At 38.5% G+C, this 27,765-nt stretch overlaps 1 protein-coding gene across 3 annotated transcripts in view; it reads right to left on the bottom strand.

Moving 5' to 3' along the window:
• lrp1aa (low density lipoprotein receptor-related protein 1Aa) overlaps positions 1-27,765 on the bottom strand; it is a 296,995-nt gene that overhangs the window by 146,785 nt on the left and 122,445 nt on the right. For all 3 annotated transcript variants that reach the window (XM_052110997.1, XM_052110998.1, XM_052110999.1), the window contains 10 exons: positions 21,629-21,811; positions 21,086-21,283; positions 20,407-20,652; positions 18,669-18,866; positions 14,475-14,679; positions 11,251-11,415; positions 9,829-10,073; positions 8,208-8,339; positions 5,628-5,855; positions 1,513-1,687 (listed from right to left, as the gene is read on the bottom strand). In XM_052110997.1, coding sequence (XP_051966957.1) covers positions 1,513-1,687; positions 5,628-5,855; positions 8,208-8,339; positions 9,829-10,073; positions 11,251-11,415; positions 14,475-14,679; positions 18,669-18,866; positions 20,407-20,652; positions 21,086-21,283; positions 21,629-21,811 — 1,975 coding nt within the window. The remainder of the gene's footprint in view (positions 1-1,512; positions 1,688-5,627; positions 5,856-8,207; positions 8,340-9,828; positions 10,074-11,250; positions 11,416-14,474; positions 14,680-18,668; positions 18,867-20,406; positions 20,653-21,085; positions 21,284-21,628; positions 21,812-27,765) is intronic.

The raw sequence follows: 27,765 nt of genomic DNA, 5'->3' as shown, positions 1-27,765 counted from the left end.
ACATAAGAATAAAACTAGAGGTCAGGATATGGAAAAAGTACCCCCCACCCCCCACCCCGATGAGAATGATGACAATTTTCAATAATGTGCATGCATGCTGTACATACTTGATTGTGATTGGTCAATTGTTGCATTCTGTGGTCAAACATGTTTGTGTAATAACACAAAAATGTATAACTGACCATTGTCCCAGGCAACCGTCGCTGTCCTAGTTTTATGTCTCTCATATAAATCTTCTCTCTCTTTCTTCTTACATAATAAAATAATTTCAACTCAAATCAATATTCCATTTCCATATGGATTTATTCAGTAAGTAGCCGTGTAGTAAGTGGGATAATGTCAGCCATTATAACAAAATAAACTCCTTCAGGGGGATACCCCTCTCCATCACACCTATTTAGTGATAATGACCAGCTGACTGTATATGCAGCGACTTTCATGGCGAAACAACAACTTGAAGACTTAATGAACAAAATTCACTTTTAGCAGATATAAGCAATTAAAATTCTCCTTTCTCTTCCGGAAAATGTACCAAAAATATAAATTACTCTATTAATGTTTTTTTTTCCAATCAAATGCTCTCGTGAATGACAATGACCCTCCACATAATTCCACCTGCAACCGACTAGCAATTATAAGCAGCAATTTAGGGTTCATGGTTGTGATGTTAACTAAACTTTGATTTGTCCTGCCCAAACTTTCTGTTCCAATAGGAAATACAGAAAATAACTCCACATATCATGTCATTTTATGGGGTCTTTAAAGTAAGTTAAACTGTCATCATGTTTACAGCTATCTAACTAAATAATAACACATTTGGTTTAATACACAGACATCTGAAAGTAACCCTAGCATCCTCTGAGTACTGAAGTTTGCTACCTCCACAGTAATACAAGAATCTGTTAATTATTAAGGCGCACTTAGTAATATTTTGCTTCTGTTGCACTGGCTTATATACCAGCCGTTCATATGTCAGTTGCATCATGCAAAAGAAATAGCTTTCAGTTACCATCAGCCATGTGATCTTATAAGCCACGTTTAAAACAGCAACTCTTATTAGCTAAAGATATAACTAGAGTCTTCATGTAATGTGAGTGGACATCCTTTTAAACATATTTTTCAAGAGTACTATTAACTTATTGTGTAAAACTTTTTAATGAGGATTATGAAAAAAACTGTGCAACTTTACATTCAATGTTACCATATGGGTTGACCAAGAGTTTGCATACTTGCGTTAAGTATGTTTCTGGCCTAAGTGAGGTATGTTGGTTTTGGTATAACCCTGATTCCAGTCATATGAGCAGTCAGGGCTCTTATCTAATTACATCTTCCAGTAAAACAGAAGTGCACGTGGCTACATCATGTTTTGCATCATCTATTCTGTCTCCAGGAAGCAGAAGGGATAAAGTGCATGTTTAAAATTGCTTGTGATAAATTGCTTGTGAGATTTAGGCTACCCCTGTACACTAACACAAGTGTTTATGGCATGTTTGTGTATTATAGTCAGCTCACCCCAGTATGGGATGCAGTACGAGGCAGTGGGGTTTATCTAGGCCCTGGATAACAGCGTTTTTGAAGGAGCCGTCCAGTCTGGCGACATTGATCTGCTTCTTATTAGCATCATAGCTGGTCCAGAAAAGATTACGAGAAACCCAGTCCACCGCCAGACCATGCGAGTTAGGAATATCTGATCACACATACACACACAAAAATGCACGCCCACGAGAAAGACACAAAATAAACATTTAAAGATATTAATTTGAATTATTATCACATGATGACAGATTGAAATCTAAACAGTGACATTCACAGTATATCTCCACAGACATAAACATCCTGAAGAATAAAACCATAAATGGTAAAGTGTGAGTCACTATTTCGTCACAGAACATTTAAAACTCAACATGTCTGTAATTTGGTTTTGAGGACAGTTCTAATTTTACTTAAACAGCACTTTCCAAAAACACACTCAACTGTAAACACAAGCAATGATACAGTTCTGCACTGTAAACAATCACCATACTCACATATACACATACAGTATACACAAATAATACTAGACATAAACAATATTTAATTTCCTAAAGACTTTATGAACTCTTTTTTTGTTTTTATTTTTATTTTAATGTAATTTATCTTAAAATAATAATAAAAAAACACTGATTTTGTTATGGCTATGTGACTATGTTAAAGCAATAAGCCATGAGAGGATACCATGAGAGAGATTTGGATTTGGTCTTAATAAGTAATATGAAAGGACTATGTGAAGTGTCCACAAAAAGCATTTAGTCTCAATGTCTGAATGTAATTGTATTAGAAATTTTTTTTTTAAAGCAGAACTTTTCTCAGTCTTGAGATAAGGGCCAAAAAGGTTTTAAATCTTTTTATATTTTAATGGTAAATTAATTTGAAATAAATATATTTGTAGACAAAGGTCTCAGCTAATTAACCATTTAAGGGAACAGGTTTTTATATTAAACACTTTTTCTGAAATTTAAATTTATTCACTTCATAAATTACATCTTACTGTAATTTGTAAAGCATGCTATTTTATTTGGACCTATCCAATAAGAGTGTAAAGTCTTTCATTTTCTAATAATAGTGTTCAGTGAAGGATTTAAGTGATAAAATACATTCTTAACAGAAATGATCACAATGGGAAGACGCAGTTGACATGTTGAAGCTGTGACTGCAGAGACTTCAACATTATTTGTTTAAAATATTACAAAAATACTGTTGCATCCATCATGAGCAGGAAGTGGGAAAGGGGTACTCAGAGTCATAGCTGACCATGAGTTGACACAAAGTGAAAACAAAACTTTTATAGACAGTATTTTATGGAAAATATATTTAAAACAAAGTTTACTTTATGTATTGTTTGATATTGTACAGATCACTACCTTTTATTTTTATATTTATAGATTTGTTGCATTTTTACACACTTTGTTTGGCAGTTTAATATTGTGACCTCTTGGTGAGAACAGGTTAAGTTACATGTGCTTCCATGTATTGAGCATGCATTTTTTAAAATATAATAATACATCCCCTGAGTACACATATTTCCTTTAGATTTCACTTTTTATTATTATTAATTTCTTATGAAGAGGACTTTTTATGTATGGCATGTTTTGTCACTTTATCTCAAGAATTAGCACAATATGAAATTATTTTGGATATATGAAGTCAGTTCCTCTCAAGTTCACACAGGTGTCCTAGCATAGTAACCACAGGTGTAGTTATTTTTAGTAACAGACATGTTCCACTGACGTCTGACACTGATGTAACAATACTATTAGTTTTTCATTTTTTCAGTTTTATCATTTGAAACCCAACAAACTTTTCTTAATTTTTTTTTGGTTTTTGTGAAACGTTTGGCTTGAAAAGTGTGTTTTGGTATCTTTAAAATAAACCACACTTGCAATTACCTTGAACTACTTTTTGGGGCCATGCACTATTTAAGATGTAAGTGATGCATTATAGCAGGGAAATGCGAATCAAAAAAGCATAAATTTGTTCCATCAAAACGTGGACAAGCAATTTTATCTAAATAGTAAACCCAAAAATGAAAAATCTATCACCATTTATGCTGCCTTCACCTGTTATCGGAATTATCCTACTTCCCACGTCTTAAGTCATAATTATGAGCACTTCAAGTTCCAGTGCTTTGTTATTGGAAACATGGAGGATACCAGGTTCATTAATGCATATTTCTTGGGGAGCTCTTATTTTGATATCACAGTACATGCTAGTCAAGTGACTGACCGTGATTACATTTTGGTCAGACACTATGTGTAAAAATTTACAATAAGCATCGCTCTCTTCATTATCTACTGCTATTGTTCCTTCCCCACTTAAAATGGCTACAATTTCTACAATTCTGCTGCCTTTGATACCATCTGCCATTCATTATTATTGGAACATTTGGCCAGCATTAAGGTAACAAATACTGCTCTTCAACGGATTTCATCCTATCTAACCAATAGAAAACAATTTGTTCAGGTTAAGAATGTTTGAACCTGCCCCAGTTACTCAAGGTGTACCACAGAGCTTAGTGTTGGGGCCAGTCCTATTCATTATCTATATTCTCCCTCTTGGTAATATTTTCCATCTTCATGGAATATATTTTCATTTTTAAGCTGATGATACCCAATTATATATTTCTATGAAACCCAATACCTCCCTTCCACCTCCTGAACTTATCAATTGTTTAAAAGACATCAAAACCTGGACGACTAATAGCTTTTAAATGCTCAATAGTACTTAAAGTGAAATTACTGTGTGAACTCAACTCTATACAAAACTTGACCCTTTTACCCTCACCAGTGATGATTGTCCGGTTAATACTTCCTTGAAAATAAAAAGCCTTTGTGTCATATTACATAGTTTACTCTCTTTTGTCCTCATATTAATAATCATCACTAATATTTCACACATAGCACTCAATTTCTTATTCATGCCCTGGTAACATTCCGTATTGATTATTGTAAATCCCTCTTATTTGGTATCCCTGAAAAATTAGATCACCGCTTTCAAATAATTCAAAATTCAGCTGCAAGGACTGTCACTCGAACTAAGACTTCTGAATATATCACACCCTCCCTTATTCAATTTTATCGGCTACCTGGCCAATATCAGATTCATCATAAAATTTTACAGCTCACTTTTAAAGCTACTCATAATTTGTCCTCTTTTTATCTCTCAGACCTTCTCCAACCATATATTCCATCACAATCCTTAAGATCATCCTCCGGTGATTTATTGATTGTTCCATCGTTTAAACTTAGGTCTATGGGTGCTAGAGCTTTAAGTTGCTCTGCACCAAAACTTTACAACTCATTTTCACTCAATATATGTCAGTTGGATTGCATCTGAAGGTTTAAATCTCAGATAAAAACCCATCTGTTTAAATTAGCCTACTCGTTATATAATTAATAAACATGTGTTTTTAGTGTACTTTGTACTAGTTTTTATTGATCTTATCTTGGACTAATTGTATGTTTTGTTGTTCTTTGTATTTTAACTTGATTAATTGTTGCTCTTTATGCAGTAAGGTGTCCTTGAGTGCTGTGAAAGGCGCTGATAAATGGAATTAATTATTATTATTATTATCAAATAGTTACTGATATACTTAAATGTATATGACTGAAACAGCAAGCCATAATATAGTAGCTGCATTAAAAAAATGAATAAAACCATCCTTCACTATTGAAACTGTACTTTCCTCATGTTCTCCCAACTCAGAAACACGGATATCAAAATGACCTTAGAGTTTCCCAGTCTTAAGTACACTCACGGGCATTCACGTGCAACTTCCGAGTAGAAAACAAAAATTCCGATAGTAGTCTGGTGGTCTATATAACTCAATATAGACCACCAGCGCTACATCCCAAGTCTTCTGAAGTCATTCATTAGCTCTGTGTGAGAAACATTCATGAAAAACTTCATTGACACCACACAGAATTGGTTACATGTCTCGTAACCAAACGTGGCACTTGGAGAATGAGATATGAGAGTTGCAACGGAAGGGAAGCTTTAATGTGGGTTTGAAGTGAAATGAGTGTAAACGATGACAGAATGTTCTTAAGGGGTGAACCAATCCTTTAAAGCAACCTGAATCAATGTGTTACCTGCTGACACCACAGTCTCTATGCCTGTTCCATTGATGAAGGCTCTCTTGATGGTCTGGGTTCGAACATCTGACCAATAGATGCGCTGTTCCAGAGCATCGTAATCCACAACAGTGACATTATCAATGTCAGGGACGGTGAAGGAGATGATGTAGTTGTAGTATGGATTATAGATATCTACTCCTCTAATCTCAATCTGACGGGCGTACAGCAGGAACTGACGTGACTCTGGAAGAGAGAGAGACCTATCATGACTGCTGCCCAAAACAGTGATGCCACCCCCCAAAAATTTGGAAATCAAACATGGAATATAGAGTCATGTGGGAAGTCTATATAGAAACAAAAAAAATCCTACAAAGCAATAAATTTGAATGCCAGCAATGTTTGAAGATCCGTTTAGTTTTAATGTCAGTTTGAATGAGAGTTTTGGATCTTGATTTCTATTCTATTACATAAGAATGGCTGATTTATTTGTATCTCTGGAACCTTTTAAAGTAATTTGGCTGAAGTTTATGCGGGACAGCAGAGATAAACAGCCTCTCCAGGAGGGCTTTGAGAATATTTATTAAAAGAGTTCAGGGCTTTTTGGAAGCAAATCTCCATTAGTTACATTAGAGATATGTTTAGAGATTTATATGACTAGTTGTTCCAAGTATGTTACAGGAATGTTCTGGGTCCAATACACCTTAAAGATGAAGTGTATATTTTTTGTACAGAGTGTTAAAATGCTTTCTCCTATCTCCTATCACCGTTTAATATGTACAGTCAGTTACAAGTAAGACATTTGTATGGTGATTTCCTCAAAAAGTGGAAAACACTGTGCTTCAATGATACTATCAATCAATGCACTGTTTATTTGAGCACTGGCCCTACAAAGCAACATTGACTCAACCAACCAATGACATGAGTTTAGGGGGGAAATATCTGTTTGCCGACCAATGGAAGATTGCTCAGTAAACATATTTGAAACCAGGCAGTATTTTTGCAATTTCATTTGGTGATGCTAGAGATGCAGATATTACACACTTCACCTTTTCTTACAAAACGCCCGTGACATGCTTTTAATTAATAAAAGAAAAGAAAAAGAAAAAGTATTTCTTCTGAAAATAATTTAGACTCATCCCTCAGTTTGTAAAAACAAACCATCAGTTTTCAGTAATACACTACAATTGAAGTCTATAGGGTAAGATATTTTAGTCTTTCATTGCATAACTTTATGCATGTTGGCATGCATGAGACTAGTGCAGGATGGGTCGGTAACCTTTTTGACATGGAGTGCCATTTTTAATTTTCCTTGTTAATGGTTGTACACTTTTAATCGTTCAATGTCACTTTCAATGTCACATTCAGCTCATAGCAACATAAAACACATTGCATGATCATGAGGAAGGATTACATAAAGAGGCAGATTTGCATGCCAACTATAGGGGAAAGCAAAGCCTTGTTTCCATAGTTACTCATTCATTCCTATGAGAAAAACCAGGATAAATATCCGATAGGTTTGAAAAACAAGACAGAAAATGGTTGTGTAGTTTATATATATATATATATATATATATATATATATATATATATATATATATATTTAATATGATTAATAAAGTGTTTATAATTAATACTTATTAACAACAATTAAGCCTACAATCATAAGCAGTTCCCCTAATCATTTCCTCTTAATAAGCAGTTTGGTAGTAGTTTTTGGTAGTAATACAGTGCTAATGGAGTACCTAGTACTGTGTTCCTAAACATTTTACAGCAACTTTACCAGAATTCGTATTAATTTAACACTTTGACAAACTAAACAATACTAAAAATATCTCCCGAGAAGTTTGATTTTGATCATTAAAGCATGAAAACCAATATACATAGCACTCCACTCTAATCATGTCAAGTTTTCACAGCTATCTTGTCTTGTCCTCTGGTGTGAACTCATTTTTCTTTTTCTTCTGGAACTGCTGGTGTGATGAAATGATGCTTAGTTTAGTTCGGAATCCTGTCTGATGTTTCTCAAATACTCTAAACAATGCATCCAGCATATGGTCACTAGCAGCCACAATGGTCTTCTTTAGGCTTCTATTATTGTCAGTTTAAAGGTTATACTAATTCTGTCACAGGGTTTTTTTTTTTGGCTTTGTCTGAAGTGCAAGTGATTATCCCACCGTGTGCCAATAATAAAAAGCTAGTAAATAATTTACCTGAAAGGGATATGAATTGAGCTATCAGTAAAGCACTGTTTGGAGCAAACTCCACCACAGAAATTATGTCGGCAGCACATATCCACAAGATTATTCAACTAGAAAAGTAAAAACCCACTGGAATATCTTTCATACTAAATGCATTACTGTACATTTTATTTTTGTTTGTTTATACAAAAATGAAGTATGACTATATATTTTGTTTCTGTGGTAATCGACAGCATGTCACATATGTGGTGCATAGAGCTGAACATGCTTTTTCGTTCCTTGCATACAACACAGTCTAGAGTTGTCAAATATGATCCTATTATAATCGATCAAATAACCATTGAAAGAGGAGGCATATAAGATCTGCTGTTCTGTTAGTTGGAGCTATGGTTCGTACCGTAGCAGGTGTGGTTGTCCGAGCCCAGTCTCAAGAGGTGAGGACAAGCGCAGGAGAATGTCTGATTATAGTTGATCAAACACAGGTGAGAACATGGACCCAAACCACCATTAGCAGCACATGGGTTGGGTGCTGGACAGAAAAACAAGAGAGAGATAAAGAGAAATACTGTCTGAGTGGTTTGTTTTACTGTGCCATTACCACACTCAACTTGAGGCCATCCACCTTGCAGCCTAAAATACATGAAAGCCTACAAGACATGCAAGTTAATAACATGGTAAATAGTCTGCACTTATATAGTGCCTTTTTAACCTTAATGGTATTCAAAGCACTTTACACTGTGACTCATTCACCCATTCACACACACACATGGCGGCAGAGCTGCTATGTATGGTGCTAGCCTGGCATTGGGAGCAACTTGGGGTTCAGTGTCTTGCCCATGGACACTTCAACATCTGGAGTCATGTGGGCCGGGATTCGAACCACCAACCCTGTGATTAGTGGCCGACCCACTCTACCCACTGAGCCACAGCCGCCCCATAACCGCATAAAAGGTAGTCACAATAGACTTTGGGTAGGTTCGGAATAGCATACTAACTCTAGATAATAGAATGTACTATTGTTTGTGGTATAATATTTCATATACTACTCTAACAAAGTCCACTGATGTGTGGTCACAGATGTGTTTATATCTATTGTACAGCAGCTTCAAACATAACTCATCCAATCATCTTAATATCTTGGGTCATTTGCTTTAAGTGAAGCTGCTTTTGCACTGATGCCAGACTTATTATACAGTATATTTTTTATGAATCATCTTCTCTTTTGGTTTACATCCATCAAGTTCCAAATTAAAATAGGAAATAGTCAAATGAGGTTAAGTACATTTTATTTGTTAAGTATTTAATTCAATTGATAGGCATCACTACTTGATTATGCAATATTAAAAAACATTGGGTTGAGTTAAAGCTAAAAAGAACCATATTGTGATATATAACATTACCGTGATTAATTACTCATAAGAATTTGGTCATACCACCCACTCCTACAGAAGTAGATATTATATTTAAACATAAAGAATGTATTATTTATTCAAAACAGAATCTGTAGAGTGTGGCATCACACCCTGATGCCCATATTCGTTGCATGGTTAAAAAAAAAATTTCATGATTGAAATTCCAAAGGTTAAAGTTTTAAAGGAACTTCTCAAAGCTTGTCCAAACTAATTCATCCCCTCTGCCTGGTCCTGTCAGGCATAAATAAACTTTATAATGGCTTTATAAATGAAGTCAGTGCACTAAACTATCACGACAAGCTTATATACATGCTCTTTTATTAAGCGTCAAAGACAATTTCCCCATGTGTTAATCAAGCAGGCTGGCCCTCCCGCAATTCGACCCACCTTCCATTGAAGAATTAAGGTTTATTCAACAATTAGTATATCTGATGACATGACGTGTGTTGAATGACCTGTCAGACAATAAGCCATTATTGAAAGCTTAAAATGACACTTCCAGCTTTATGATGAATACTGTTAACAGTTCTGTTAGTTTATATTTCAAAACTGATTCAGAAGACAAATGCAAGCAATCGGAAGCTCAAATGTAAGTATGAAGATTACCTTGTGGTTGTCTTGATGGGTGATACACCTGCAGATCAAACGGTTGTGTGTTTGTTCTCTGAACTACAGTCACATTGTTTCCTGTCCATTTGTTGGCTTTGGCAAGTGTGTTAGTGCGCCAGTCTGTCCAGTACACTTCTCCACCGTACATTGTCACGGCGAACGGATGTGAGAGATACTCGTGTCCTCTGAGCACCTCGATCAGACCAGATCCATCGTACTTAGCTGAATAGATTGCATCAGACCTGATGTAGAAGACAAACAACCAATCGATTCATCTCTGATATGAGGCATAGAATGAAAGTTGTGTGATTGGCTTTTTATTTTAAAGAAATACTGATTTTAGGATACTGAATTCAAGCAAACAAATTAACCAAACTTTTCAAACTTTTTCTTCTTTTGTTTTTGGCAACTCACATTCTTCATGCATATCGCCACCTACTGGGCAGTGAGGAGAATTTATAGTAAAACAAAACACTTAAATATTGATCTGTTTCTCACCAGCACCTATCACATTGCTTTTCAAGATAGATTTAATCACCGGCGTCTTATGGATTACTTTTATAGGGCCTTTAAGTAAATTTTGAGAGCTTCAATATGTAATATTTTGAATTTAAGATTTTAGAAGAATTTAAGATTTTACTTTATACTTACAAGGCCCTTCATAATTTAGCCCCTTCAAATCTAAGTGATCTTCTTCATGTTTACTCACTAAACCGATCCCTTTGATCTTCTACTTCCCTTACTCTTACTGTACCCTCTATACGTTTGACTACTATGGGGTCTAGAGCTTTTAGTTATAATGCTCCTTGTCTTTGGAATTCTCTACCACAAGATGTACGAAATAGCCCTAATCTGCTAACTTTTATATCACGTCTCAAAACCCATTATTTTACATTATCTTATTTCTGATTTTTGTTGTTCTTAGTGTATTTGTATTTGTTTCTTTTATCATGTTAGATGATGTAATGCAATTATTGTTTGTGCATTTTAATGTACATGTAAAGTGTCCTTGAGTGTCCTGAAAGGCGCCCAAAAATAAAATGTCATAATATTATTATTATTAATATTCTTAATAACTATTCTTATAAAAAATCTTTGTTTGTATTCAGCAAAAAGACAGTCATACACATCTAGGATGGCATGATGGTGAATGACGAGATAATTTTAATTTTAGGATGAACAATCCCTTTAAATCAGTGTAAATACAATCAAGTCATGTGTGAAAGTGTAGCTAAAGATAGACATCATTGTAAAATTCCTTATGATTACCAGCTCTTGTATGGATAAGGTAAGGCACTGGTTGGTTGACAGAAATGTTGTTCCAGGACTAATATCGGATGATGATCCAGGAAAATGTCAAAGTTTGTTCAGTCCCATTGTGTGAGTTGCCAAAACTCATTATTCATCTTAAAGTATTACCTGGCATCGATCCACAGTATGCGCCGCTCCAGGTAATCTACAGTCAGTCCGTTTGGCCATCCTCCACTGCCAGTCTCTTTATGAATGGTGCGCCTGCCATGTCCACTCATGGATGCGGCCTCAATCCTTGGCATGCTGGCATCCCAGTCAGTCCAAAACAAGATTCTACAAAGAACACATGAGAGCTTCAGATGCAATTCAGAAGTAAATGGAGACTTTACTTTAAAAGTTAACTTAAATAAGGCTTTACTGCAGTTTACAAGTTAACAAAGACCTTTTTCTGCACTGTTGTTAGAAGTTTATTTGGTCTCAAAGGCAAAAAGATGGAAAGCTATCATTAAGAAGAGCATAATGAACACAATAAGGCTAATGGTGAGACTCTTAAAACCAAAAAGTCTCATAGATCAGTCGAGTCTGTAAGTGGCTGTGCAAAAAATAATGCATATGTGTGCATGTTTGCACATTTTTCTACCTATTGAATATCTCAATCAATCAATCAATCAATCTGGCTGAGAAACAGCAAGCTGTCGCTTGAACATCTGTAGGTATATAATATCCAAAGTAAATGATTAAGGCCAGTTGAAAACATACAAACTAAACAGTGACCTGAGATTCCCTTGTCCTAACCAGCAGTGACATGACAAAGCAACAAGCTATAAAAGCTTTCTCTTTTCATCAGGACAAATTTTTGTCCAATCCAGCCAGGACCACAAGCAATCGATTAGTGAAAGGGCATTTATTGATCGCTTTCTGTTTCTGTAGCATAACTGAGCAATCTCATTGGTCCACATTCAGCTCCATAAAGTTGTATATTATATATTTACATATTTACATATATATATTATTTTCTTTTTCCTGATTTCCTCTGATTTTGTCATGTCACACCAGGGATTAGAAACAGTTCAAGGAACTCAAACTTCAAACTTTTTTTACTTCAGAAAGTAACCGAAAACAGGATCAAAGTCCCTTTAAATTTTTCTGAAGTAAAAACACAATTTTTAAATGCTTATAACTGGACAATTATGTTATTATTTCATTTCTGGATATTTTTTATGCAACCGAGAACCAAAGGGTTTATCACAGTAAATTTACGAACTGTAATTAGGCTACACCAATTTAAGTTCTTCTCACTTTAATTCTGAATAAAAACTGCTCTACAAAGTATTTCTATGTCTAATTGCTAGGTCTGTCAATCGATAGTTTAATATGAATCAAATTAATTACATGAGATGTCAATTAATTAATTGAATTAATTACATTTGCTAATAAAGGTCCTCAAATAACAATTATTCAAAATATAATGATTAAATAAATATAAATGAATGTATATTATAAATATAACAATTCAGATAATTAAAATGCATTACATTATGATGGCAAACATCATACCATTTACTACAATGGCTTTGTAAGGCAATATATTATTTATTTCCATATTATTGAGCATCAGAAGAATCAGAATGAGCTTTATTGCCAAGTATGCTTACACATACAAGGAATTTGTCTTGGTGACAGGAGCTCCCAGTGCACAACAATACAAAAAAAGCAAGTCATAGTGAATAATAATAATAATACAAAAATAATAATTATACACATACGTCCATACATACACAGACACACACATACATAGATACACACATACACAGTGCAATTCTAATACAAATCTGTTATCTGTTATGTACATTGAAAATGTATTTATTTATTTTAGTTTTTTTCAGAGGAATGAAATGGCAGAAATGGCAGAAGAGGTAGATGTGTTGGATAAATATAAAAAGACTAAAATGTGTATTGTACAGAATTATTGCTCAATGGGAGATGGATAGCCTGAGGGAAAAAACTGGTGAAGGAAGTACAACAAGTCAATGTGGGTCTCCCACATCCTGTGAGACGGTAGAGCCCAGGAACCTGAATGACTCCACTGCTGCCACGGTGCTGTTTAGAATGGTGGTGGGGGGGGTCATTGTTGGGGTGTTCCTCCTAAAGTACACTATCATCTCCACTCTTTTGAGCGTGTTCAGCTCAAAGTTGTTATGACTGCTTCAGACAGCCAGCTGTTCAGCCTCCCTTCTATATGCAGACTCGTCGTCATCTCGGAAGAGGCCGATGACAGTGGAGTCATCTGTAAACTTCAGGAGTTTGGCAAAGGGGTCCTTGGCGATGCAGTCATTGGTGGAGAGGGAGAAGAGTAGTGGGGAGAGAACACATCTCTGGGGGCCACCAGTGCTGATTGACAGGTGATGGAAGTGAATTTCCCTTGTAACATAAGCCTATCATTGGCATATAGTCCACAGTAATCCACTTACCAATTGAATTCGCCAATCTGTCAGAATTCTTTTTTTAAAAAGGCCTTTTTTTAGGATGTGTCACTGTACACAGGCATCAGATGAACACTTTGAGCATTTCAATTTTGTTGAGTTGCATCATAAAAACAGCATTTTTAAGTCGCCGTGTCAAAATTTAGGAAAACATGTCTCAAGATCCCTGAATCTGAAATTGGGCTTCGTCCGGCTCATCCTCATCTTGTGCTCTCACTAGTGTCAAGCAAGACGTGTGGTTTGTTGTCAGTACAGCTGCGCATTGCCTAAACAGCTGGAGATTTGCTTACTGCCCCCTGCTGAAAACATGTGGTACTTTAAGCTTGAATTACTGTGATGATAGGAATATTCCTTATTATGCTCTAAGGACATGACTAAATACTTTATATTTTTACATGTTATTTGTAATATAATTAATCGCACTGAATTAAAGCATTCAATCAACAGCCCTACTAATTGCACATTGTGGATGTAGCTTTCTGTGGCATGCTAAAGACCTTTTTTGACAACTATACAGTTTATATTAACTATATATATAAATGCACAGTTTATCCAAATGTTATTTACCCGTTTATCCAATATCTATGCAGAAGATGCACCTTCAAACAAGATTTTCCTAATTTTCTCCTTTGTGGGAATTCAAATGATCAGTTGTCAAGTATACTTATTATAAGCGAATTTGGGCTTGTGACAGAAGGTGGAAACAAATGTGTCTTCCTCATAGAACTATCGCTTACACTTTCATTTTCTGTAATTATGGCACTAATATAAATATGATAAACTGGTGGATCCAGAATTCAGATGTAACACCTATTCACTATTACTACTATTTATAACACACAAGTAAATGATACGCTGTATGGTCTAAACAAAGATTTGAACACAATGGTAATGGAAACGTTTGTTTACCCCTCTCTCGGATCGAGTGCGATGGCTCGCGGATGCTCTACATCTCCGGCCAGTAGAGTTGTGCGCATTGTCCCATCCAGTTTAGCAACCTCAATCTGATCCAGATTACTTTCCACCCAGTAGATGTTCCCAGCGATCCAGTCTACAGCCAGACCCTCTGGAGTGGCCAAACCATACTGGATCACCACATCAAAGCTGGTCAGAGCTGCATTGGTAAGACAAATAAATGTGTGAAAACATTCTTTGTACAAAACGAATGGTTAAATGAGTAAGAAGTCGTGCTTGTCTGCATTGTTTCAGCTCACAATTCTCAGCTAAAAACAACACAAGTTCTTATGTGAACTCGCCTGCCACTGTGATTGACTTTCATGCACTCATCAACATGCAATGGATGTCCATAGAAGACTTTCACTAAAAAATAACTTGCATATAATGTTGTTTGTCACCAAAATCTATAATAAATGGGACATTCCAGACTTTTTTTTTTCAGCTGGGCTCCTGCACGATACACTCTGCAGAAGTTAAAGAGGTCCACCTAGAGATTGTTTACATAGGAAAACAATTAAAAACTGCCAGGAAAGGATGCAAAAACGGATTCGGAGTGAACTAAGATGCTTAAAATTAAATACGTTTTAATACAGAGGCCAGGAGGAACTAAATTGATCAATCTTCACTTTTAAGAAACACAATTTTTTCCCAAAAGAACGAAGCAGCAATTAATGGAGAAATTAAAGGGGCCATGAAATGGAAAATAAAATTTTCCTTGATATTTAGACATTTAAGAGGTACTATGAAAACATTCTGTAAATTTCAGAACTCAAAACTTCCTCTCCAGTCTTAAAGAACATGTATAGTTTCCACTCTATTGAAACATCCCGTTTTAAAAACTGTGTGTTTGTGCTGTCACGAGACAATGCTAAGTTGTATTTACGAGCCCCACAACATGTGTCATCGCACCCTTGGCCCTGCCCACTGGCGTTCAGTTTGTATCATAAAGAGAGAGGGAAAGAGACAGGCCTAGTGTCACCAATATTCTTGAACTCCAAAAGGGGACCCATCTGGACTATTAGATTTTTTTTGTGTGCATATAAAATGCATTACACAAACGTTTTTGACCTCTTTTAAAAGATGCAGTGTCAGTTTCAACTAAGAAACGGAGATGTCATTCAGTTTCATTCAGCTGCTCTGCGTCTTGCTGTTCTTGCACCAATCTGTGCTATTTTTAATTGTTGGTGTATGTAAACAAGCACTAGCTGGACGTCTTTGGTCATTTGGATGCGTTTCTGGTAATCTCAGTGCACCAATGTGTGATGTGCTTATGAACCACTCATAATATTACATTGATATGAGACAACATTCATAATTGGACTTGACAGCAAAACTAAAAACATATTTAATTCATGAATATTTCATATCTCATGACTGTTTGATAGTTATGGTGCTGAGTCTTAACAGTTGAGCTTGAGTAAAGTTTAATATATTCGGATGCAATGTGTTGGACGTACATCATGTGTAAACCCTGAAATGTAGTTTTAGAATGTTGTGGAGAGTTGGTTGATTCTCTTCCGACTGAGTTTCAAAAATGGCTGCATTTGAGGGGCTGATATCCAGTCAGAACAGTGGGCCAAAACAGAGCACTTCAGTCAGAGGGCCAGAGACAGGGTGGAAAATAATAATTTATTATTAAACTATGACAGTTTTGGAGCAAAAAACGTAACTGCCATTATCAGTGGACCTCATGGAAGATAATACAATTGTAAAAACATTTTTTTTTAATATTATTTAAATGTTCTGTCAAACATTTACTTCCTCATAATTAAGCATTAGTCTTTACTATTTTCAAAGATCAACAGTCCGGCTATTTGTTTAAAATTAGGGTCATCAGTTTGGAGACTTTAGTAATATATACTAAAAATAGTATATATTACTAAAAAAAGTAATACTAATAACAAATTATTTGGCCTTCCAGAGCCACTGTCTTAAGTGTTTTAAGCAAGTGTTTTGTTGTTTTGGCAGTAAATTGTGTTTATTACAAGGGAAATGTAAGAAACATTAAGTTTATTTTAACCAAACCTTTACTGTACTGTACTTTTGTACTAAAAGTGCTGCAGTTTTTCTCAACATCATTTAGCTGATCATGACTTTCTCTTCAGAACAATCACTGACCTATGCAATGCAAAAAAGATGAACAGCTCTATAATTAGAATTTATTACATATGGATGGACAAAAATGATTTGGTGTTGTCTCTACAAAAGCTGTAAAGCCATTATTTGAATGAGCTACCCCTTTTATGCTCACCACATTATTGTGGTCTCATCGATTTCGGATTACCCACCCCTAAGCGCCACATAAAACCAAAACAAACTGTGGTTGGTTGCTGTAGATGTCGGTCAGACACGTGGGTCAGACTTTATGCCCATTTTAAAAATGATGGCTCCAGCAAGACTAGCACAGAAATAGAAACACACACAGACCCACAGAGGGTCAAATGATTCGCTTTGATTGATGCTTCTTTTGAAGAGATTGTTTTTCATTTTGACAGATTGTTTTCCTTCCAAAGCGCTGTCTATTAATACTGACTGATTACTTTTTCTTTCGCCAATCTGGAGCCAATGCTGGAAACTGACCAGCTGTAACAATCAGGAGAAAATAACTTGGACAATAAGTTGGAGAAATAAACAAATGATCCATAAGACAGAAAACATTTACCTTAATTTGATTCTAAATAGTACTAAATTTAAAAAAGATAATATTTTATGTACATTTTGATGTTTCTTTAAGCAACATTTTTTACAGTCAGGAATCGACAATAACAAAACTGCAATATTGGTATATTTTTTGTGTGTATTTTTATTTATTTAATATTTTACAATTTACAATAATTTATTGGGTTTTTAAGTAATAATAGCTGGAAATGATATAGCTATAATATAACACTTTGACAGCACTAAATTCATAAACACACTATTGTTGGAAAGCAATGGCTTACCGATTTTTTCCCAGCACATTCTACTTGATGCTTTCGAGACCATCACATATCATTCTTGCAATTTCGAAAAATCATATCTATTCTCACATGTAGCCAACTAGATAAATTTACCTTGGCGACATATTGTGCAGAAATTGCAACAGCAATGTTCAACAATCTGTTGTGTAAAGTGAAGTGTTTTATTTCTGCGCCATCATGCGGAATTGCAAAAATAATCATTGTTTTCAAACAGGTTTCATGAACAGGATTCTATCAGGTCTCCCTCCATCTGCCATTGGTCAAAAACAGATAATGTTACAACTTAATTGGGGACTCTAAGCAGATTTTAAAAAATGGGGCCCTCTGCCTACGGGTACACCTAACCAAACACACCCAACATCAAAAACTAAGCATGCATAAACTGCAAATAAACAAGTCAATTTATTTAAAAGTATAAAGATTAAAATTGCGAAATTATCACTTGTAGTTTATTAGCACAGGTATTACTGCTTCGAAAGTAAAAAATGAAAGAATATAACTTTTTTTAACTATATACAAATGAATATATATCTGCATCAAGACTGCAGATGAATAAGAAATAATTATATTACCAAATGAAGGTAAGGTAGATAACATTTACACATTTTGTAAATAGTGGCACATGCTTTTTGCACCCAGATGTAAATTGTGGCAGATACAATTTGCACGGAAGTGTTTTATAGTGTATTCTAAAACAGTATATAATATACAGTAACAACTCACTCAGTGTGTAGTATAAATACTGTGATGGAATTTAAATAAATCGTTGCCTAGAAATGAATAGTGCGGCTCTCGAGGGACAGGTCTCTTCCCCATGAGTGCATCAAGACCCTCACTCTCTGCCGGCCCGTAAGATGCCGAGCCACTAAAAAAGCCGCCAACTACGCGCCCCAGACCTGGAAACGCATGCAGTCGACCGCCCCCCGCCAAAACCAAACCATTCTCTGCACTACCCAACCAACAGAAATTCCCCAAACAGAGTTTTGTTTTGAGTTTTGTTCTGCAGATCCACGTTGTGTTCACTTTTTGGAGAATCAACCAATGAATGTCTTCCTAATAAATGTCTCTGCATATCAAGATGAGATCTGAGAAAGTATTTTAACTTCCAAAAAATTACAATTCATTTTAAGAAACATTTTTTAATTATTAAACATTATTAAACTCCTACATAACATGACATAATTACCACCATTCTCTGACAGCTTCCCACGATAAATCTTGTCCTCTACAACATCGGTCCAGTAGAGCGAGCTCTCGTTGAGGTGGAAGTCAAGTGCAATGGTGTTCCTCAGTCCTGGCACCAACACACTAAACTCTCCTTTATGAAGATCAATGCGTCGGATCTCATGACGGTTGGAGAAGATGATGAAGGGTTTAAAAGGATCTGGAAAACAGTGGAAAATCTCTTATGACTCTTGGCGCTGCTAAAGCGAGGGATTAAGCTGGGCAAACACTGACATTTTCCAACATCATCTCCTCTCACAACGTGTCTGTAAAATTCTGAAAGAAAAGCATTCACATACATGCTTGCAACAATGTCTCTTGCAGCATTGTTTATCCATATCAGTTATTCTCAACTAGTGGGTTGCCAATTTTTGTAAACACAAGGTAGAAACTAGACAAATTTGGCAAATGCGTTACATGCCCTAATCCTCAAAAACTGCATAAAACTACATAAATTCAAAGAAAATAAAACCCAGACTTAGTATAGGCTCATGTGCAATAAAAACAACAAAATGTTCCGACAACAGTTTCTTTTGTGCAGAGAATTAATGGCTGTGAAGAGCATGAGTTTCAACATTTAGTAACCAAAATTTTGGATTTTCTTAATCTACCTATGTTATATGTTAATAATTTTGCATTTTGGTGGGCCTATTTAATAAGTAATTAATAAGTCATTTTTTTTCCTAAAAATCAAACATTTATTAATATTATCACTGTAAATATCTCTTGAATTTTGATAAACAATTTTGGTACTGTGTTGGCTCAACACTATCCAAAGTAAAATCTGAGTCCTGAAGCAAAACTGCATGAGAACCACTGATCTAATCATATTTATTTCTCAAAGGAATGTGAAATACGTCCAGCAATACATAATTTATTATTTGTTGTAGGTTGTTGTGCCACTTCCTGCCACAGTAAATCTCTTTCCCCTCCTTCTCTTTTGGCATTTATATTATTTCAATATGAAAATAAACCACCAAATATACTGCCAAACAGCTCCCCTGCTATCTTCTGCATGCTTTCCATCTGTCTCTTTTCGAGCACACCTGCTGTAGACCTCTAAAACTCCAACTAAAACCTCAAGTTTCAATATGAAGAAAAACAAAAACTTCACTTGAAGTGATTGTATAGAAGATCACTTCCTTAGAGCAGGCGAAAGTTTTTCTCTAGTAGACAAAGATGTCAGCTGCCAAACACTCAGTATTCTTCTCTTCCATCCATCCATCCATCCATCCATCCATCCATCCTTTTCATATTTCAATCTAGTTTTTGTCCATTCTTTCCTTCTGCTTGTGGAAAAGGTTTGGCATAAATCCTCAGATTCTTTTCCCTCAGAGACTATTTCACAACCTTTGTTTTCTAAATGTTGATTTTTCTCTTTTTTTTTCTTTTTTTTGTACCATGCTATTACTATGATCTTTTGGACATATGGTAATATCAGGTTTTTATTTTTTTTATTTTAGTACATGTACTATAGCATTACTGTACCAAGCTATTCTTTAAAGTAACTTGTATTGTGTAAATACCATAACATAACATAAATTAGTTAATCATTCAGTGTCAACTATCCGGTCACAAAAAGACCAATATTAAATGCCCTCCAAGATGGATTTGAGATGGATATAAATCCAATCACCAAAATATTTTTGTTGTAGGAGATTTTGGGAGCTGCGATCATTTGTGTGCTAATCATTTCTCACCTGTGCTCCTGCAGCTCTCCATGTCAGGTTCGAGGGCCCACCCTTCATAGCAGGAGCACTTGACGTTGAACTTGTCCTGCTCACAGCGCTGGCTGCACTTCAGATGTTTGGCGCAGAAGCCCTGGATCTGACACGTCTTATTATCAGTGCCCAGTTCCATGCCCAGTGGACATGAACACAGGATGCCCTCTCCCGGGGCCACTGTACAGTTATGACTGCAGCCACCATTGTCCAGAGAACACAGGTCTGAATGAAGAGAGAGGAGAAAAATGCAGTTAGACGGTAAAAACGAAGAAAGATTTATATATCATGGTAAGATTTGTTGTATTGCCTTTAATTTGTGCAAATTTCATTCATAAAAATCATTGTGTCCAGGCAGGATGGTTTTCATTACTGTATTTCTGTGCATGACCTCCTATTCACCTAATAATGAATTAAATACTACTTAAAAAAACTTTATTTCCCATTGTTTTTCATAAAGCCCGAAAGATGTGTAGCTAACAATACATGTTTTTAAGACAGCAACAATCAGTATCAGTGTTGTGGAATAATGAAATCAGTGAGTGTGTCTGTTTCCATCAGTATTCTGCTGGCGACAGTTTTCAAACAGCATGAAGCCAGTGTGCACTCAATTAACATCCTCTCAGAGCAGCATTGAGTTCAATTTAATAACTCTTACCACAGAGCTTCTCATCGGAGCCGTCAGGACAGTCGTCTTTGCCATCACAGAGTTTGTCGGCAGGCAGACAGATGTTGGTGTCGTTAGCACACACATGATGAGAAAGTTTACACACCAGAGCCTCACAGTTATCTTCATCGGAGTTATCCTCACAGTCACTGTCTCCATCACACACCCACGCCTTACTGATACACCGTGCTACAGGACAAACACAGGAGAAAACACGATACAGTATGTGTTAGCTATGTGTTCTGTGTAGTTAGTTACTCCTGAAAATTGGTGTTTGAAGTACAAGTGTTAGGTCCACTTTTTTGTGTTTTAATCTGTGCACACAACACAGAGATTATGATGCTTATGATATCTACACAAACTTTCACATACACTACAGAACATAATGGCTTAAGAAAGATAATCCATGTAAACTGTTCTGTCTGATTATGGATCACTGGATTTCAAGGTAATACAAACTCAGTTTTCTGATTGGTCTGAGAGCAGCAGACTGTTAAATTGAGAACATATCATATCTATTTTCTGCTTCATTACCAGAGTCCCTGCAGCCAAACTTCACTGCTGGGTCGCACATGTGCGTTACACCCTCACAGTTCTTTTCATCGCTCAGATCCATGCAGTCCGTGTCTCCATCACACCTCCAGCGGAGCGGAATACATAACCCGTCCATACGACACTGGAACTCATCAGTGTGACAACCACCGGGTGGACGGGTTGCTGTGGAGAGACAAACATGAATTTAACTGAGAGTGAAAGATAATATTCTTAAAACTACATTGTTATTTTGAAAAATAATTAAATAAGTAAATTAATTTGTTAACAATTCTTTTTAGGGTTGTGTCAATATGGTTGTCGTGATTTGGTTTGATGTATGATAGTTCGATATAATATCGATTTGGTATACGTTAAGAACACTTAAATGGCAAGGAATAGCAGAAAATGTTGTTTATTTTTTAGAATTCCTTTTTTAGAAAAAAGCTAATTATAATTTTTCATCAGAATGAAGGTATCTCATACACAATATAAATGCTAAAAGAAAGTTCTAAAAATCCAAGTTTCTTACATACAAATAAACCTTAGTATGTTGGCTATGATGGGTGAAAAATATATGAAAAATATGATGGGTTGTAATCAAAACTCCTATATAACATGTAAGGAACAGCTGTAATTATTTCTATCACTAGAAATAAGTTTTATGATTAAATATAGCGCTTGAATGGTACTGTCTCTTTAAGAATGATGGCAGTTCAACGATTGTCTTTTCACTTATTATTTTAAATAAATATTTTCACTTGGTCACTTCATGCGTTTTTACTGATCAGATAGTTAGCCAATCATGAAAAGGCCAAGTGTAACTGCCCTCCAAGATGGATTCGAGATGGATATAAATCCGATCACGCATTCCATACGAAACTCGGTCAAGTGTACAAATGCATCTGGCTGTTCAAGCTATACATTTAAACTGTGAGTAAATGTTAAGTTTTGTGAAGTTGCACCAGAACACTACGAAAAATGTACTTCGCCCAAATAGCTCTACGTCATCATAGTGAAAATGCGAAAAATAACAGCTGCTACATTTGCACAGGGATCGTACCATAACCAGCTATGAGGTCACAGAGTTCCGGACCTCGGTACATTTTTCAGATTCATAAATAAAATTTGAACTATCCAACTGAACAACACGCGACTGCAATTTTAATTGCCTTAGGTCAGTTCACATCAGACAACGATACAGTGCACAGTTAAAAGTTTTAATATCATTAATTGGCTGTAAATTACTCTGTCACGTGGCACCAATTACTTTTCTCAGCACTGGTCAGGATGGACCAATTACAGTCATTTATTATCACTGGATTTCCAACCACAGGAACAAATCGTTACAATAGTTTTTTAAGTTTTTTTTATTCAGTAATTATTATCGTTAATCGACTGTAAATTACTGTCCAGAGGTCCAGACCAATGCTAAAACAGCACATACACGTAGCTGATATTTGACACCTGTTACTCCGTTACTAAGGGCTGGTCTGGAAGGACCAGTCACAATAATTTATTTTTTCATCCAAAGGTACAAATTGTCAGAAAAAGTTTTTAATGTCAGCAAAAAGTTTTTAATATCATTAATCAGCTTTAAATTACTGTCCAGAGGTCCAACCGCTGCTAAAGCAGCATATTGATGGCACTGACACTTGGCACCTGTTCTTTTTTCAGCTCTGGTCAGGATGGACCAATCGCATTTCAATCCATTTCTGGGTGGATGATATGGGTGGTAATTGTTGACGAACTTCACAGACCACATCAAAGTCTGGGCATGCAGATTTGGCTTCTACCTGGAAAATCAGACCCTTCCCATTCAGGCATATTATACAATTCCTTGTCCAGGCTCTTGTCATCTCTAGATTGGACTACTGCAATGCTCCGTTCTACCATTGCGCTTCCATTGAAAAAAAAAATAGGGAAATAACAGTAACCACATTACGTATAAAACGTCTAGGTTACGGATGTATCCTCCGTTCCCTGATGGAGGGAACGAGACGTTGTGTTGAAGAAGCGACACAAGGGGTCTCTCTTGAGCGCCGAATATGCCTCTGATCTATGAAAAAAGGCCAATGATAAGTGGCAGACAATATTTGCATACCCCGCCCCCGGACATACGGGTATAAAGGCGAGGAAATACGTCGAGTTCATTCAGGATTTGGTCTGAGGAGCCGGGAAATGGTCCGGCCACTACAGTGGCTCGGCTCAGCGACGTGGCCGGGAGGACACAACGTCTCGTTCTCTCCATCAGGGAAAGGAGGTTACATCCGTAACCTAGACGTTCCCCGTCTGTCACTCTCTCGACATTGTGTGACACTAGGGGTCCAATTTAAATCACGTCATGCGCTGAGACATGTACGTGTTCTGCTGACACAGGAGCGGGCAGGTATTTTATGTGCACAGGTGACCAGCTGTGTCAGACTGCACGTACCCTTCCCCAATGCCACCAAAAAGTCGTTGGAATCCTTCTTGTTACCCTAGACAGAGGAACAAGGCGACGCTTGCCAAACTGGGAACGGGCCGAGCCTGGCTGGGCCTCTTTTCTCTCTATGTTTTTCTGCATAGAGCAAGAAATGGCCAGGGCAAGGGGGTCTTACCCAGTTTCCCATTCTATCAGGGGGAAAAGACCATGTGGAGACCACACCTGCCAGGCAGGGGAGGTAAGAGTGGTGAATATATCACATGGGTTTTTAGGCGACATGTGGAAAGTGGCACAGTGGTAGATCCAGCCTCAAGGGCGACAGGAGGTAAGCTGGGACTGCCTAAGGGAGACGCGGTTCCACTTTTGTATGGGGACCATACCGCAGATAATACACACAGGGGGAGTCCACATAGGAGTCCTGCCCTATGGAGCACCTATTCCTGTACAGGGTAGATTAAGTACCCGCAGTGGATTGGGTCGGCGAGTTCCTCTGCTGAACTGCGGACCCACAAGGGCTAGGGATGAATCATCCAGGGATCCGAATATGCGGAATCTCCTGGGGGAGAAAGCGCACAGTTTGACCTCTGCCGAGGGAAAGGGCGCTAGGTGCAAGCGATCCACCCGGCCAGTCCGTCAGCGTGTTACCGAGTTCTACCGGCTTGGATCTGAGAAAACACAGAACGAAGGGGCTGGGTCTGCCTCCTCCCGGGGCAGCACTTGCAGGTTCACTACCTGGTCTCTGACGGATGTGGTAGGAGCCTTGGACACATATCCCGGTCGCGGTCATAGGATCACGTGTGTGTCTGCCGGACCAAACTCCAGGCAAGTTTCGCTACTAGAGAACGCTTGCAGGTCCCTGACCCTCTTGATGGAGGCGAGTGCGATCAGCAAGGCAGTCTTTTAGCAGCTCGAAGGGGGGTCTCTGAAGGCCCGTGAGGACCACTGAGAGATCCCGGGAAGAACACCAATTTGTGAACAAGCGCCACTTCAGGGTGTAAAGATGCCTGGTAGAAGGGCCAGACGTGGAGGTTCCAAAGGTCTGGGTGCGGATGCCAGAGCATGCCCCGTCCCTGAGAAAGAAGGTCTTTCCACAGGGGAATTCGCCAGGGAGGGGCTGTCGCGAGGAGTACGGAGGTCCGAGAACCAGGCCCAGCCAATAGGGAGCCACTAGTGTGACTTGTTCCTCGTCCTCCCTGACCTTGCACAGCACCTGTGCAAGAAGGCTCACTGGGGGAAAAATGCATACTTGCCGGCCAGTTGTATGCCAGTGCGTCTGCCCCGAGGGGAGCCTCTGTTTGGGCATACCAGAGCTGGCAGTGGGAGTTCTCTCGGGAGGCAAACAGGTCTACCTGGGCCATCAGCCCAGGACCGACTGGGGGGTGAAGCCTCCACTCTCCGCTGGGCAAGCGTTGTCGTGACAGCGCGTCCGCTATCACATTGAGGTTGCCGGGGATGTGAGTGGCACGCAGCGACCTGAGGGACGATGTGGTGGGAGTGTACGCCGCCTTGACGAATTATGTACGCTACTGCGGTGGTGATGTCTGACCTGATTAGGACATGTTCGCAGGGCAAAGAAAACGGTCAACAACTCTATGCAATTGATGTGCCAGCGCAGCGGGGCCCCTTTCCAATGGCTCGCGGCTGCGTGTCGGTTGTACATGGTGCCCAGACCCAATTTGGAGGCTTCGGTCGTGACCAGGACGCGTTGGGACACCTGCTGCAAGGGGACTCCTGTCCACAGAAGGCAGAGGTCTGTCCAGGGTTTTGAAGTTTGGCGGCAGGCGGGGGTGATGATCACACGGTGCGTGCCGCGGCGCCATGCTTGTCTCGTGACTCAAGTCTAGAGCCAGTGCTGAAGCGGTCTCATATGTATCAACCCCAGCGGCACGACCGCTGTGGAGGATTTCATATGCCCCAGGAGCTTCTGGAAAGGTTTTAAAGGGACCACCGTGCCTGGCCTGAAGGTGGCGAGGCATTTTAGCACTGACTGCGCACGCTTGTTGGCGAGGCGGGCTGACATTGAGTCTAACTCCATGCCTTTCTGTACCACAGGGGTGGCCATCGCCCATTCGACTGCCGCCGCTTCTGACCTTTGTGGCCTGGGGGTCGCGATCGGTCATTGAGCGCAGTTCCTCCAGCTCATCAAGAACAGGACTACCCAAGTGCCCATGTTTGAAGTGCCCTGGCCTGGTGTTGGTTGCAGGAGGGGCCGTGGCATGCAGGGCGGAAGCGGTCTGGGACCGCTCCACCGTCGAGGGTAGTGAGAGCGGAGGAGCGAGGAAGCCGGTTTCGGGCAGTAAAAGGTGCCCTTTACGGCTTACTCAACTCGTCATGCACGTCCGGGAAGAAAGGAACTGGGGGGGCGTGGCTGTGAGTGGAGCACATGCCCACGGGACCAATCAAGTAGCCGTGAGGTGGGGGGGCAGGGTTTTCCAGCCCAGCCTCGCGCTCGCGGAGCCCAGGTAGCAGCCCAGACGAGTCATCAGCATCAGACGCCGCTGTAACCGATGCAGCGGCGCTGTCGTCATCCAATTCCGGGAGCTCAAGGGACCGGCAGGCCGGCCGCGAAGTGAGCCGCACTCATCCCGAGCTCGGACAGAAGCAAGCAAGCGTGCCAGGGAGGCGGGTGGTTCGAGGGGATTTACCCGGCGAACAGAGCCATTGTCCCCAAATCACCTTCATCGCCTGTGGTGCCTGCCCCAATCCCGTAGGAAGGAGGCGAGGTGCGGGGGGCGGCTGAAGTGGCTCTCTGTCATGACAAAAAAAAGACATGACCGCAATGCTGCTATGAATGTGTTCTCGCACTGAGAACACAAACCATTCATAAAACGCTGCCTTCGTGTAATCGCAGCCCAGGCACACAAGGCACCTTTTATGACCGTCAGAGGTGGGGAGAAATCAACCGCATCCAGAAACTACACAGAGGCGGAAAGACGTCTTTAAAACAACGCGTCCTGAAAAGGACGTTCAACGCCAGCTGTGTATTTGCTTAACTATTTATTAAACTGCACTGTCGAAGTGCCCAGGGGCAAACTGCACTGCTGTGCAGAGAAGGAGAAAGCCGCTGTAATGCACCGTAGAATCCAACAGCAGGCAGCGTAAGAGGAACAGGAACGGGTGTGTAACTTGCAGCTGACTGCATACATGACCATCGGCCAATGAATTTCCTCGCCTTTATACCCGTATGTCCGGGGGCGGGGTATGCAAATACTGTCTGCCAGCTTCTCATTGGCCTTTTTTCATAAATCAGAGGCATATTCGGCGCTCAAGACAGACCCCTAGTGTCGCTTCTTCGATACAACGTCGCAGCGTCGTTCAGTTTTCATTATATGACCTTGCTTGCTTTAAACGCGGGCATTATCTGACTGCATATAACATATTTCCTTTGTAATTATTGGTGCAATAAATGTTTACCTTGCATTATGTGCACATTTATTATGCTTATTCCGTGGTTTACATAAAGTCTGTTTGTGTGTGTGTTTGCTTCAAGTTATGTTGCATCAGACAATTTTATACTTTATATATATCACATAATGCATGTAATATTAGTATTATCTTTCTGTTTATACTGTATATTCACCAAGCCAAACCTACTTGGTCTTAAAATGCATCCCTAACACCAGTGTTCAAGTCTGATACATGTCATGATGTCTAAACATTTAACAATCAGTAAAACTTTGAATCTTCTTTCTTCTTATTTTTTTTTATTAATTAT

The sequence above is a fragment of the Xyrauchen texanus genome, chromosome 39 (genome assembly GCF_025860055.1).
Source record: "Xyrauchen texanus isolate HMW12.3.18 chromosome 39, RBS_HiC_50CHRs, whole genome shotgun sequence".
Classification (NCBI taxonomy): domain Eukaryota; kingdom Metazoa; phylum Chordata; class Actinopteri; order Cypriniformes; family Catostomidae; genus Xyrauchen; species Xyrauchen texanus.
Note: the sequence above shows the minus strand (reverse complement) of the source record. Positions and strands in the feature narration are given on the sequence as shown.